General features: G+C 42.9%; 1 protein-coding gene across 4 annotated transcripts in view; it reads left to right on the top strand.

Moving 5' to 3' along the window:
• The first annotated feature begins 1,992 nt into the window (after positions 1-1,992).
• The window catches only part of LOC115156729 (small conductance calcium-activated potassium channel protein 2-like), a 64,339-nt gene continuing 50,387 nt past the window's right edge, over positions 1,993-15,944 (top strand). For all 4 annotated transcript variants that reach the window (XM_029704366.1, XM_029704364.1, XM_029704365.1 and 1 more), the window contains exon 1: positions 1,993-3,335. In XM_029704366.1, the coding sequence (XP_029560226.1) occupies positions 2,166-3,335 (1,170 nt within the window). In that variant the 5' untranslated portion in view covers positions 1,993-2,165. The remainder of the gene's footprint in view (positions 3,336-15,944) is intronic.

Genomic DNA, 15,944 nt, shown 5'->3' with positions numbered 1-15,944 from the left:
TTTGGAAAGTATTACTTATTAAGACCTACTCCTAATGTATGATGAAAAAGAGTTTGCTTCATCTCTCTTGCCCACCCACTCTCTCCAGCTTCTACATAAACTGTCAACATGTCATTTTTGAGTTTTATGACTTATGGCAGTTTTATAAAGTTAGGCCTATAGGCTATTGTCAGTTTTATTTTGAAATGTGTTTTTCCTCTTTCGAAATAGATATTGAACCACTACCCCCTCCTTTTTTGTCGTAAACACAGATCATCATTCACATATAATTTTGGGTTTCACCCTCCCCTCCCTTTCCACCCTCCTTGGTCGCTGTCCTTCAGTTATTTAGGTATAGGCGACAAGGGCAGCCGCCCAGGGCGGCATCTTGCCCGGGGCGGCACGGGGCGCTGCACAAAGAAAAATCATAATAATAGTAATAACAATAATAAAATTAAAAAATAAATAAAAACATTCGGAATGGTGACATTTGCACAATCGGTTTTATATCGCTCATTTGTACGTCACGTTAATGACATCATGTCTTTCACACTCAGAAGTAGGGAGGGGGGCGAGGCTAGGTTGACCTCAGGTCTCCCCACTGGAAGCCCGAGGTAGGGGGAGTGGGGGAATCTATCAAATAGCGCACCTCTAACTTTGTACAGTACTAATGCAATTAGTAATGCAATTAGTTGTGCAATTTAGTTTGTGTGTTTCTTGTTTGAAGTGCAATAGTGTACTAATCAGGTTCTCTTCTTTATAAGTGTGTTATTCTATTTGTGTATTTGTGTGATATAGGATTTGTCCAATTTAGTTTTATTTGTGTGTTTTTTGTTAGCAATAGGATAATAGTGTAATAATTCGATTCTCTTTTTTTATTTGTATTTATATACTACAATTTGTTTCTATTTGTCTTTGTTACTTCTTTTTGCTATTTATGAGTCTTATTTTTGTATATATTTGTATATTGATATAGTTTTAAATGTTATGATTATGTATTTGTGTTGTTCCAAATGTCTGAATAAAAATGACAGTTGGTGCAGAACGGTACTTATTTTTTGTTGGGGGGGGGGGGGCTGAAGGGGGGGGGGGTCGCCCAGGGAGCCACACAAGCTAGAACCACCACTGGTTAGTATTTTTCTCGCTCGCTCACCAGCTAACTCTTTCAGAAGCATGGACAGCGCTCTCCCCTTCTTTGCCCTTCCCCTCTCCCTCGCTCACGCCCTCGCTCTTCCCCCCCTCGGATCTATCAGTAGGCTGTCTTAAAATGGCATACACAACACATCCTACCATGTTGCCAGTCAACAAAACGCTTTTATATCATTATGCTTTGTGTGTAACGCAATCCGACAGCAGCCACAGTGTTTTACATAGGCCTTGTGGGCACCTCTTACGGTTACACATTTTGTTGCGCTCAACCATGCAGGCTGTGTATGATATATCATGCCGTTTCTGCCTGGTAATCCAAAACCATGTCTACTCTCGATGAAATATTAAACACTGACCTGCAAGTCTCAACGACAAGATAGGATGGTTTTCGACCATTATTAAAAACAATTTTCTCGAATGGACTATATGGGCCAAGTATGTGAAGTCTTTTGAGGTGTCGAAGAGTTATTACAATACTTTTTAACTAGGCCTTTCATTTCATGCTTATGTTGAATGGTTGGAAGTAGAGTTGTATAGAACCTCGTGTTATAGACCTATAGACCGAGTAGTGACACAGCCGAGTAGACTAAGCCTAGTTATGGTATAGCTCTCAGGGTAGACAGCAAAAGTAGATTCAGTTGGAGGAAAAGTGATTGCCTGGTGACATGCATGGTGGTTGTGGCAACAGTGGATATTCGATAGTCAAGATCCAATGCGTTTATAAATGATTGGCCATGTAGATCAATCCTGCAAAGGATCTTGAACACTTTGATCCATATTTGGTTGTCGCGTCAACTAAATCAGTTGCGCACATTGTTATCGTTGAGGCTCTTTTCACTAACATGTGTGCATATGCGCCTACCAATATTCTAACGAAGGCGGTGTTTTGGCCGTACGGTGACGTTTTAAGGTAGGTCCTGGTCAAACCTACCAATGAGACGAGTCGGCTCTATTCTGCTGGGACTGATCGCAATGAACGGGTGTCCGAGCTATACAAGGCAAAGGAACATCCACAGTAAGACGCGGCTATTAAGGGGATGAGGCATCGATACGCGGGAGCTGTCTATCAGCACCAAATCCCCGACGAAGAGCGAAGCAGCGTGCAGAGCCAAGACCCAAACCCAGTCGCTCCAGTTTTGAGTCTGCCGCCCCCTCCTCCGTCTTTCAGAGAGCGTTCGACTACCACCTCGCACTACCTGAACCACCACCAACTGCCTTGTCTGAGCAAGCCCTCTCGGAGAGGTATCCATGCCTGTCAGCCGCAGCACGGCGACCCCCCGCCTCTGACAACCTACGACATCGCCCAGCGACCTTCACGCTGGGTCTGTGAACCCGCCGGGCAGCCAGCGCACCTACAGCAGAACCTTTGGGCCGCAGCCGGCTCCCAGCCGCAGTCGGAGCAGCCTGTTTTTCAGAGCTGCCACTGCAATTTTTCCGAGGAGGCGAGCCTTTCTCACCAGCGCCAGCCCCTCGCTCACCCGCCGCAGCCCTCCCCATCTTTGCCGCCGTCGTCCTCTCTGCTGTTTTTGCAGGAATCTAATCACGGGGATAATTTGCAAAGCAGTGACAATTATCAACAGGCGAGCAACGTGGAACGCTGCCGGGGTGGAGGAGGAGGAGGAGGTGGGCACCGAGACCAGAAGCAGGTGTTGCAGCAACAGCAGCAGCAGCACAGTAGACTCCAACACAGGGACCCCTCCCCTGAAGCAACCCGAGCAAACTCGCAGAAGGGGCGCACTATAAATGTATGCGAGTCAATCGAGGCTAATCGGCGAGCATTCGAGTCCCAGACTCAGGACCCGCAACAGCTACAGCAACTCCCACAATTGCGAGCTCAACAACAGCTACTGGTGGGGAGCAGCTTCCCTGTCTACTACTGCGCCAACGGTTCAGGAGAGCTATCTCGGAATAACCAGGCACCACTGCTGCAACAGCATCAGCAAGACGCACTGGGGCGTCCGCAGCACTGTGACCGAGACCGCAACAAGCCAGGGAGGACGAACCAAGCCAACCAGCCACAGCACCCCAGCCAGCCGCAGCACCATTGCCGCGACTCTCGTGTAAACCCACCAACGCAGCCGTACGGAGGGAACTCGTCTGCGACTGGCAGTAGCAGCAAGAGCAGCCCTAACTACGGCTCCAGCTATCACCTGTGGCCCGAGAGCCCGCATAAGGGAGAAGAGAGAATACTCATCGATCATCATCAGGTACATTTCACATTTGCTGATGCACCATTGATCCAAATAATTAGGGTCTGATAAACCTGTAACCTGTAAATTGGCTATATAACGTTAACATTCCATGGCCACGCCTGTCACATGATTATTTGATATAGGCCTAACAGCGTTTTATGTGGGTTATTTCGATCGATGGATAGGTATGTGTTAGTGCACATTGTTTCACAGGTAACATTCGTACGGGTCTAACTGTAACTGTGCAACCGCTTCTTCAAAAAAACACTAATGTAACCTATGACACACCCCCCCTTCACGCACACACGCACGAACGCGCTCTCTCTTTCTCACACTCACCCCCTCTTTCCTAGTATCTCTCTCTCACACACGCACGGACACACACACACACACACACACACCTGTTCCATGTTGCAATAACAGCGAGTCTTTTTTTGCGCGTTGAAAAATGTAAATCTGTTCTCTCGCAGCCAGAGATTACTGTCTGTTAAATCTTCACAGTAGGCTACTCTCTCCTGTTACACGGTTTGGCATAGTGCCACAGTTATGACAAACGTTTTGCTTTGAAGCACCTTACGGTAGTCCAGTTTTTCATTGGATCCTTTGTACTGCAACGTACAAACTAATGAACGGGTTGGATGCAAATACTGTGCAAAAGCCAACCCATGACATAATGGACATGTGGCCTAACAGTAAATAATAAATAAATGCTCAAATATGTTTCCATCAGAGATTGTAGAATTGTAAGTGATATAATTTCTTTATGTAATCTCTGCCAATAAATCTTTAAAAAAATGTACCTCTTGAATTTATATTGCTGTTACATTAAACTATATGCATTTCCATATTATGCATGCACCCTGGCTCATCATAAAATAACCATAACAAAACTGAATATAACAATGCTTGAATTGCCTACATTTTACATATGCATTAAATGCTTGTCTAGTCCATCAGACATGAACAACTACTGCAAGTTTTCTGATACACTCGCAGCTTTCTGGTTCTACTTTATTGACTTGCCCTTAACGAGTCTGGTTCCCCTGTTTGAAGTCCCTTAAACAAAACAATTGTGACAGCGTGAGACTGATACAGTGTATACAATCACAGTATCCTGCAACACCCCCCCCCCCAAAACTCACTAGCTGCTCCATATTGATGGCACTGTGATATTGTGTCCAGCTTCAATAACATTTGTGCTTTGAAAGGTAACTTGCTGATCCAATTGTGAGTCTCGTGTAAGTACTCTCGAATCCTTGCCACTTACTGATACAGAGTAGAAGTCGACCGATTATGATTTTTCAACGCCGATACCGATTATTGGAGGACCAAAAACCCCGATGCCGATTAATCGGCCAATTTATTTATTTATTTATTTGTAATAATGACAATTACAACAATACTGAATGAACACTTATTTTAACTTAATATAATACATCAATAAAATCAATTTAGTCTCAAATAAATAATGAAACATGTTCAATTTGGTTTAAATAATGTGTGTTGGAGTATTGGAGAAGAAAGTAAAAGTGCAATATGTGCCATGTAAGAAAGCTAACGTTTAAGTTCCTTGCTCAGGACATGAGAACATATGAAAGCTGGTGGTTCCTTTTAACATGAGTCTTCAATATTCCCAGGTAAGAAGTTTTAGGTTGTAGTTATTATAGGAATTATAGGACTATTTCTCTGTATACGATTTGTATTTCATATACCTTTGACTATTGGATGTTCTTATAGGCACTTTAGTATTGCCAGTGTAACAGTATAGCTTCCGTCCCTCTCCTCGCTTCTACCTGGGCTCGAACCAGGAACACATCGACAACAGCCACCCTTGAAGCAGCGTTACCCATGCAGAGCAAGGGGAACAACTACTTGAAGTCTCAGAGCGAGTGACGTTTGAAACGCTATTAGCGCGCACCCCGCTAACTAGCTAGCCATTTCACATCGGTTACACCAGCCTAATCTTGGGAGTTGATAGGCTTGAAGTCATAAACAGCGCAATGCTTGAAGCATTGCGAAGAGCTGATGGCAAAACGCACGAAAGTGCTGTTTGAATGAATGCTTACGAGCCTGCTGGTGCCTACCATCGCTCAGTCAGACTGCTCTATCAAATCATAGACTTAATTATAACATAATAACACACAGAAATACGAGTCTTAGGTCATTAATAATATGGTCGAATCCGGAAACTATCATCTCGAAAACAAAACATTTATTCTTTCAGTGAAATACGGAACCGTTCTGTATTTTATCTAATGGGTGGCATCCATAAGTCTAAATATTCCTGTTACATTGCACAACCTTCAATGTTATGACATAATTACGTCAAATTCTGGCAAATTAGTTCGCAACGAGCCAGGCGGCCCAAACTGTTGCATATACCCTGACTCTGTGTGCAATGAACGCAAAAGAAGTGACACGATTTCACCTGGTTAATATTGCCTGCTAACCTGGATTTCTTTTAGCTAAATATGCAGGCCAGGCGGCCCAAACTGCTGCATATACCCTGACTCTGTTCTGTTGCAAGAGAAGTGACACAATTTTCCTAGTTAAAAGAAATTCATGTTAGCAGGCAATATTAGCTAAATATGCAGGTTTAAAAATATATACTTGTGTATTGATTTTAAGAAAGGCATTGATGTTTATGGTTAGGTACACGTTGGAGCAACGACAGTCCTTTTTTGCGAATGCGCACCGCATCAAATATATGCAAGGCAGGACATGCTAGATAAACTAGTAATTTCATCAACCATGTGTAGTTTAACTAGTGATTATGATTGATTGATTGATTGTTTTTTATAAGGTAAGTTTAATGCTAGCTAGCATCTTACCTTGGCTTCTTACTGCATTCACGTAACAGGCAGGCTCCTCGTGGAGTGCAATGTAAGGCAGGTGGTTAGAGCGTTGGACTAGTTAACCGTAAGGTTGCAAGATTAAATCCCCGAGCTGACAAGGTAAAAATCTGTCGTTCTGCCCCTGGACAAGGCAGTTAACCCACCGTTCCTAGGCTGTCATTGAAAATAATAATGTGTTCTTAACTGACTTGCCAAGTTAAATAAAGGTTGACCTCTAATACAGAGATGTCCCCCTCTGGACAAGTGAGTGGCTCCGGCTGCAGACTGGCTCCTGTTGCCAGCCTATATACCTCTAAAAGGGAAGATGGGGTCGCGGGTATCATCAGCAGGATGGATGGAGAGACGAAGGGGAAAGCTATTACACTATTACAGTAAAGCCTTTGTACCGCTCGTGCCAAACTGGAGTGGTACATGGTCATAATCACCCTATGTGAGCTATAGGAGGTCAATAGGGTATACGTCACCGTGCCACTGCCACCAACCTGATGCCATATGACATAATGCTTGGATTTATATCACGGCTGTGCTGCTGTGTTTGCACCTTCGTTGGCTTTTACTTTTTTTGGCTCGGGGTTTTTAGAGAGCGTTTTTTAAACTAATGTGTTCTTTTCCAAAATCACATAGGCTCGTCAAGACTAGTTGTTTTCTAAGAGTAGTCTTTTCACGGCTACCGCTATTAGGGCAGCATTTATTCAGGCTATACGACTAGACTTAGGTAATTGCGATTGTGTGACCCGTGAGCCTGCAATGTCGATCAGATCCCCTGTTTTGCTATGATTAGCGATGCTGTTCAAGGCTCCGTCCGTTGCCAGAGGAAACAACATTTGTTGATTTAACTCTCTCAATCAGTTCTCACCAGGCCTGTTCTACAAGGCACTTTGTCTTAGCTCGATTAGGCGTGCAGTGTTATGCATGTTTCCACTGGCTACCATCCCATCCTCAGGCCCAGGGCAGCCAACACCTTGTAAGTAAACACACACCAATGAAGAAATGTCACCCTCATTCATTAACGGGGGTGGAACACAGCCATATTCTGTATGCTGGGACTGAACGGCCCAATCTCTGATAACACATTCACATTGAATTGGGGGGGGTCTGCATTTAAGTGCTGCTACTCCACGCTTGGTAACTGAAATAGATTTATGTTTCTATGTTTGTTGCTATGGTGAGGAAAACCTGACATTGTATAGCTGGGCCTCTCTAAGGCATTGCCTACGTACAGAGAAAGAAGGGAGGAAAATGCCCTTCAAGGTTTTACATACATTGTACATGCATAGAAACACACACACACACACCACACACACACACACACACACACACACACACACACACACACACACACACACACACACACACACACACACACACACACACACACACACACACACACACACACACGGCTGCTATGGTTCTTCTGATAGGTGATGGCTTTCAATCCTCTCCACATGCACAGTTCACATGACTTTCTTGTGTTTCATCTGAGTGATTTCTCACAAGGAGAGGTGTATTGAATCGTGTGCAATCCAGTTAGATACAAAGAGTGGGGGGTTTCCTCAGTAGCCCAGAGCAACGCTGCCGTAGACCACCATCGCTCTATATGCCAGATGTTTTTACTCCGGTCACCCAAGTGCAATTTGACGCCTGTATTTGACCTCTGCTGCATTCCCGTTTTAATGCATGCTGTAACATGCCATAATTGTCGGGGTTTGTCACGCTGCCAACATACCGCTTTGCTCAATAAATGACCCAGGTTCCTTTATATGGTCATTTTTGTGCGACCGTAGCCAAGTTATGTCAGCCATATAATATATCACAGCCATGCATGTGGTTGGTGGCTAATTATGTTATTGATCTTGCCTGTGTTATGGCATGATCAGAGGACAGGAACCTGGAGAGTATGAATAATGTCACTGTAATTTGATATTGATCATTCATCATGATATCGAGTCTGGAAAGACTTGTAATATGCTCCAATTGTAATCAGTGTGATGTGTTTCATTACATCTGCTAGAATATCATGTTCGGTATTTCTTGCGCCATCGTGGAACCGTACCAGTTGGCAGGTGTTACTGACAAAGTACTGTAACACTATTATAGTTCATATTACAGCAAATTGCAATTCACTGTGAGAGTGAATGAGATCGCCTTTACAGCAGAGATAGTATGCTGTACATCTTACACTAAATCAACTCATGGTTCCCTGACTGCACTACAATATACACGTCTGAAAGCATCTCTCACCACTGTGATTTACGTTTAACCCAGTTAGCTCATGTGTACGGTATTTTTTTTTTCCATTGTGCGGCTACCCAGACACTCACTGTATTTCACCCATTTGGTTTGAAGTCTTAACCCAGGGCTAAGGTCCTAGTGCCCTAAGGTTTGGATTTGACAGGAGATACTGCACCACTTAATTCTCTCCCGCATCAAACATATCACTGTTTCTGTAAACCTCACGAAAAACCCTTGGGCAGATGAATAAATATTCTGTGTAAAACAGAAGGCGCCATTGAGCTGAAAGAGGACTTCTCATGCTCAGAAACCGCCTTGAACCACTTTTTTTATAAAGAACATGAATATGAATGTGTTAACTTTTCCATAGAGATGTGTGCCAGTAGGAGGGTGTCCAGTCTGTGTGGCATATTTGAACACTTTCACACTGAAATATGTATTAGCCGGTTCTGCCATAGACCTAAGGACTTAGTTATTATAGAGAATGGATGTTGTGTGGCATTTATTTGAATTTATAGAATGCAAATGATAATTATTCATCATGAAAACAATATTTCCATACATGTATTTGTGTAGCCGTCATAGAACAAACGTACAATACATGCCATTGTAATGAGTACCAGTAGGGGAATCCTTGTTTGCGTAGTGTTTAAATTGTTGTCCTTATTTGCACATCATTTGAATGGGACTCAGTTGATCAACGTTCTCAGTCGAATGAATCATTGCAGTACAGTATGTGCTCTCTCACTGCAATAGTGCCCAACAGTATCTGTTTAGGAGAGCTCTCACTAGATATTGTGTGTGTGTGTGTGTGTGTGTGTGTGTGTGCGCGCGCGTGCGTGTGTGTGTGTGTGTGTGTGTGTATGTGTGTGCGTGCGCGCGTGTGCGTGTGTGTGTGTGCATGATAGAGAAAGACAAATACTGAGAGAGAGTGTGTACTTGTGAGTGAGTGGGAGGGAGAGTGTTAGTATACCATTGTCATCTCCATGCCACAATCTTCCCTTAAAGGCGTAAAGGGCATATAAACTCTGTTGAAACACCAGTTTTCTCCACAATGATATTGTGATGCGTTTCATTTGCCTTTGGGGAGATTCTCCCCTCCGAGTCCTAACAACAACCTCCGTATGCATCTCGGTTCACGTTTTCACAAAAAGGAGGGATTTTTCGACACGATTTCTCATGATGGTGGTAATAGCTATGTGGTTTGATGTGTTGTTTTTAGTGTGAACACGCACGCGCACACACACACACACACACACACACACACACACACACACACACACACACACACACACACACACACACACACACACACACACACACACTCATAGCTATGTGGTTTGATGTGTTGTTTTTAGTGTGAACACACACACACACGCACACACACACACACACACATTCATAGCTATGTAGTTTGATCAGTTGTTGTGAACACACACGACGGTGATGTGGTTCGATATATTATTATTGTGAACAGTGTGGCTTTAGACCTTTCCATCTCTAATATCTTGTTGTATTGTGCGACACTAAGTATAGTATAGATGAGAAGAATACGGAACCCCCCTCACTGTGCTTCTATAGCGAAAGTCCCCGTTGTGGTTTCACCCTGTGGCTCTGTGGTACATACAGCTGCACAGCCCTTCATTAGGGTCGTCTGATTGTTAACCCCTTAATGGACTCCGTCCCGGCTCCTTTGGTCACCTCACCAGCTTCTTTTTTTCAACCCTTTCATGGCCAGTTCCGGGGAGAGTCCATTTTCTAACCGCCTACGTCCCATTTCTCTCTCTCTCTCTCTCTCCCTCTCTCTCTCCCTCTCTCGCTCTCTCTCTCCCTCTCTCTCTCTGCAGCCATCTATTTTCTCTTCTGAAGTAAAAAACCTTTTTAAATAGAATCAATTTACACTAAAGGCCCCCGAGGGCATTAAAAACCGCAGCACTTCATTTTAACAAAAAAAAAGAAAAAAAAAAGAAAACACATCATAGAAGCAAACTGTATCTGGGGGCTGTGACCACAATTCCCAGGACTTTTATCTTGTCGGACTTAATAGCCGGGCATGGGAAGAATCCTGTTGAGCATATAGGGATAGCCGCATGTATTATACGTGGGCCTCCCAACCATACAACAACCTCAAAACAACAGCGGGTTGAGCGAGTAGTACAGTATGTTAGTGAACTGACTGTAAGTGTCTGGTTGGGGGGGCGGGTGAATACAAATGTGCCGCTATTCCAAATGGCTTCTCTTTCATTTAGCAGAAAAAGAGGGTTATAAAGCAGATAAGGAAATTCAATTAGTTTCTACTGGGTGCTGCCGGAGTCAGAGCCATGTTACGTGACATATGGTAAGGGCTTTCTCTTAGAATAGGCCTTGGAGGACAGATATCGTGTTTCAACTTGCGTGTTTCTGTAATTTTCCTTCTGGACTCTGAGGCATTACGGCCGTTATCTGAGTAGGGTCCAGATGCACCATGGAGGTGATTGCAGTTGCAGATGGAAAATGGGTTGCAGGTGTCTTTTCCGCAAGAAAATTGAACATAGAATGTGAAAAAAAGTCAAACAAATGTTATGTGAAGGAATAAGGCATTAAAGGGATACTTTGGGATTTTGGCACTGAGGCCCTTAATCTACTTTCCCAGGGTCAGATGAACTGTGTCCAGTTTGAAGGAAGTAAGAGTTAAATTTGTGTACTAATGCTAACTAGCATTAGCGCAATGCACTATTGCTAGTTAGGAACCTTCTTAATAAAACTGGATGCAGAGACATAAAAATGGTATCCACGAGTTCATCTGACTGGGGAAGTAGATAAAGGACCTCATTTGCCAAAATCCTGAAGTATCCCTTTAAGGTAAAGCCTACCACAAAACAGGTGTGAAACGCTAAGTACGACCTGGGTCTTATCTCCATGTTAATGCATTGCTCTTTGAAATGGAGAGTTTCCATGATGCTTTTATCTCTTCTCAGAACCATGGAGAGAACTCTCTCACTCTCTCGGCTGAAACTCTGTTGTCTTGTCCTCCTCACATCATCAATCTAAGGCTGGATGGATCCACAGAGTTCTCGAGTCAATCTTTACTGAGTTTGTTATGGTATTGATCCATCCTATGCTATAGGTTGTGCTGCACTCTCCCTTGCTATTGATGTCTCTGCCTTGGGAGAGAAAGAAACGGCCTTTGTCGGGAATTTAGTGGAGGCTCGTTTCAAAATGACTTACATCCTTCAAAATGAACTCTGAAGTTGGATTGTTATGCATTGCCATTGCATTCCGAGACAGTAAATTCGGCGCCGTGAGACAAAGTTGTGCGATTGCACCAATGAAGTATATTGCCTGTTGTAATAATCTCAGAGTAGAATTTATGACTGTTTGTCCCTATGATGTCAAATAGTCACGAGGGCTGCGTAATAGGATGATGTAGTTTACTGGGTCGGCAAGTGTTTGCATGTGTGGAAGCAGAGGGGCCTTTACTGGTATGAAGTATGTGTTTGTGTGTGTGTGTGTGTGTGTACATTATGTGCATGTGTGTGCCTGAATGTGTTTATTCTAAAATGTGTGCACCGCCAAAGCAGAGGGACACACAGGGAGAAACTGTCAGCATGCATGTGGCTGTCTATGTGTGTATATCGACAAGCTCTCACGGCCTCATGTCAAAATTAGACGTTCGTACATGTTTCTGAAATGTCAAATTGCACAGTTGTTCTAAACGTCAAAGTGTTTAAGGTTAAGTTTAGGCATTAACTCAGAATTTTAAGGTTAGGGTTAAGTTCAGGCATAGACTCTGAATTCGTAAGGTTAGGCATTAACTCTGAATGGTTAAGGTAAGGGTTAAGGTTTGGGATAGACTTAATACCTATAAAAAAACAATGTTCTATCGCTGGATTCGAACATGCATCTGGCCCTTTGGAACCAAAGGCAGATGCTTATACTTATGCCCATCTGCCATTCCTGTCCACAACATCCTATCAAAACCAAAGCCTACTTGAAGGTAACAGCGCTCACTATTGACCCTAGTAGCCGGTTTCCACGTCATTTCCCGATGCCCGTTGAATACTGACTTGTATCACAGGTTACCTGCCTGTGTGTATAGGTAGGATATTCCACCTAATCTAGATTTTATCTACATCAATCAAGCAATTACGCAGTAATTGGAGTCTATGGAGGGGAATGGGCAAATAGCACAGATTGGCAAAAGCAAAGAGGAACGTGCTAGAAAGGATAACCAGAGCATTAAAATGCTGGCCCCATACCATTTACATATTCATCAGCAAGGCTAAATTACACTAGGATTGGGGTCACACATCAATCTTAACTTTAGTGAGAAAAGTCATGATTTGTTTTTGTCACATTCTGTCACATTCCAATTCCAAATTCTGAGAGGACCTAGAGAAATTCTGCCAGCCAGTCCAGAGCTGTAAAGCATTACACTGTATAACTTTTCCCTGTACATTTACAGCATTATACTGGCAGCTGAGTTGCCAGCTAAATACTGTACTTTTGATTTACAGCAGGGATGCTGTAATATGTTTTACAATACGAAAAACCGTGCTGTATTATACAATGCAGCATTATACTGTAAATGAGCCTACAGCCACACAGCTGTATTATATAATTAACGTGCAATAATTAAAACAAAATGAAAAAAAATTAAGTAACTATAAAATTGTTGTTGCATAAGTATTCACCTCCTTTGCATAGACAAGCCTAAATTAGATCACGAATACAATTTGTCTTAAGAAATCACATAATAAGTTACATGGACTCACTGTGTGAAATAATAGGGGTTGACATGATTTTTGAATGACTACCCCTTCCTCTGTACCCAACACATACAACATTCCAAAGCCTTCCAAAGAAGGGCAGTGATTGGTAGATGGGTATTAGTAACAAATCAGACATTGAATATCTCTTTAAGCATGGTCAAGTTAATAACTCTGGTGTGAACGATGTATTGAATTGAGCTGCACAACAGGAAGGAAACTGCTCAGGGATGTGAGGTCATTGGTGAGGCCACGAGGCCATTGGTGATTTTAAAACAGCTACGGTGTTCAATGGCTGTGATGGGAGTAAACTCAGGATGGATCAACAACGTAGTGAATCCACAATAATGACAGAGTGAAAAGAAGAATGCAAATATACAAAATAAAAATGTGCCTTAAGCCACACCCCTACAATTATCACCAGGTGATGGGATTGCACCCCTCTCCAGCATGGCCACATGGTGAGTAGTCTGTCTGCAAATTCATGTATTTTTAAGAGGTGTTACTACCGAACAGCTAATATATCAGTAAATATGCAAAGTACGGTTCAGGAACTAAAATATATGTTTGCTGGGATGTACATATGTCCAAATGAAAGATAGCCAGCTATATATTAACTTCTGTAAAGTCCAAAATAATTGACCCAAACAAAACGTTCACCCCATAGAGATACATAGAGGTCTCATCTTTGTATCTGTGCCATTGTGGCGACTGTGACAGCACGGGCAGCGCCTTTGAGGCTATCTCTATTTTAAAGTTGCATGCACCATGCTCTACCAACTGAGCTGAAGAGGGCCACCATGTGGATAGTGGACAAGTGCACACACAAATGTAGAGTGTTGAGATGCATAGCCAGCAGGGGGGCTCCAACCCTCCAAGAGGCCAAACATTGACATCTATTTTGACAAAACCTAGACATCTATAATGTGCTATACTGTACTGTGCTGTAATGTACTGTACTGTGCTCTATTGTACTGTACTGTGCACTACTGTAGTGGTTCCCAACTTTTACTGAACCATTTGATAGGCAAAAAAATTCTGCAGCACACCTACAATTATTTTATTTAGTTGTAATGACCTCCATCTCATCTGATCCATACTGCAAATCATCTATTTTCTGTGACAATTTTTCTAAAATACATTAAAAAGAGACTCTATTTGAACTATTTTTCATTTTTACTCATTATGACTAATTTCCCACAACCTGCGCCAGCTCCTGTAAAATAGTTATTGAGTTTTGAACGGTTTGAGCAGTTTTCTGCGTCGTAAAGGTGCAACCACGGAAACAAAGCCAGGCTCCATTTGTTTCTATGGCAGAGGCTGTGGTACAGCTAAGTCTAAGCAGTGCTAATGGTTCTCACAGTCAAAGTAAAATGATATAAATGACTTGCTTGTGATGCGCGCCCCTCAAATGATACACATTTAACAACAGCCTAAGCGCACTGGATTTGAAACAACGATACAGATGTAGCCTAACCATGTGCCATTCAATTTATTATCTGAATGGCACTGGTGCACTCCACAGGTCACGTTTATATGTGAGTGAATGTTAGGAAAAGTGTGTCAGTTGGGAACCACTGCTCTATTGTACTGTATTATACTGCACTGTATTGTGCTTTGAGATGCTCTACTGTCCTCTACTGTTCTCGGTTTTTGGTCTGGTCTCAACTCACTGGGTCTGTGTCTGGATCTTGGGACCAATGTCCTGATATAAATTGGCTCCTGGATATTACCTTTGTCTGTGGCTTACAAACCATAGGCAACCTAATTTGAAGAAGATAATGCTCTATGATAACTGGCTAATCACTCCCAACCCATAGGAATCCCTACCCAGTTGACTACTTTTAAATGGTGGAAGCCCTCAATGGCAATGTCTATACTAAAATGAGTTATATTTTTTAAATTTAACTCGGCAAGTCAGTTAAGAACAAATTCTTACAGTGAGGGAAAAAAGTATTTGATCCCCTGCTGATTTTGTACATTTGCCCACTGACAAAGAAATGATCAGTCTATAATTTTAATGGTAGGTTTATTTGAACAGTGAGAGACAGAATAACAACAAAAAAATCCAGAAAAACGCATGTCAAAAATGTTATAAATTGATTTGCATTTTAATGAGGGAAATAAGTATTTGACCCCTCTGCAAAACATGACTTAGTACTTGGTGGCAAAACCCTTGTTGGCAATCACAGAGGTAAGACGTTTCTTGTAGTTGGCCACCAGGTTTGCACACATCTCAGGAGGGATTTTGTCCCACTCCTCTTTGCAGATCTTCTCCAAGTCATTAAGGTTTCGAGACTGACGTTTAGCAACTCGAACCTTCAGCTCCCTCCACAGATTTTCTATGGGATTAAGGTCTGGAGACTGGCTAGGCCACTCCAGGACCTTAATGTGCTTCTTCTTGAGCCACTCCTTTGTTGCCTTGGCTAAGTGTTTTGGGTCCTTGTCATGCTGGAATACCCATCCACGACCCATTTTCAATGCCCTGGCTGAGGGAAGGAGGTTCTCACCCAAGATTTGATGGTACATGGCCTCGTCCATCGTCCCTTTGATGCGGTGAAGTTGTCCTGTCCCCTTAGCAGAAAAACATCCCCAATGTATAATGTTTCCACCTCCATGTTTGACGGTGGGGATGGTGTTCTTGGGGTCATAGGCAGCATTCCTCCTCCTCCAAACACGGCGAGTTGAGTTGATGCCAAAGTGCTCCATTTTGGTCTCATCTGACCACAACACTTTCACCCAGTTGTCCTCTGAATCATTCAGATGTTCATTGGCAAACTTCAGACGGG

Source organism: Salmo trutta, chromosome 21 (assembly GCF_901001165.1).
Source record: "Salmo trutta chromosome 21, fSalTru1.1, whole genome shotgun sequence".
Classification (NCBI taxonomy): Eukaryota; Metazoa; Chordata; class Actinopteri; order Salmoniformes; family Salmonidae; genus Salmo; species Salmo trutta.
Note: the sequence above shows the minus strand (reverse complement) of the source record. Positions and strands in the feature narration are given on the sequence as shown.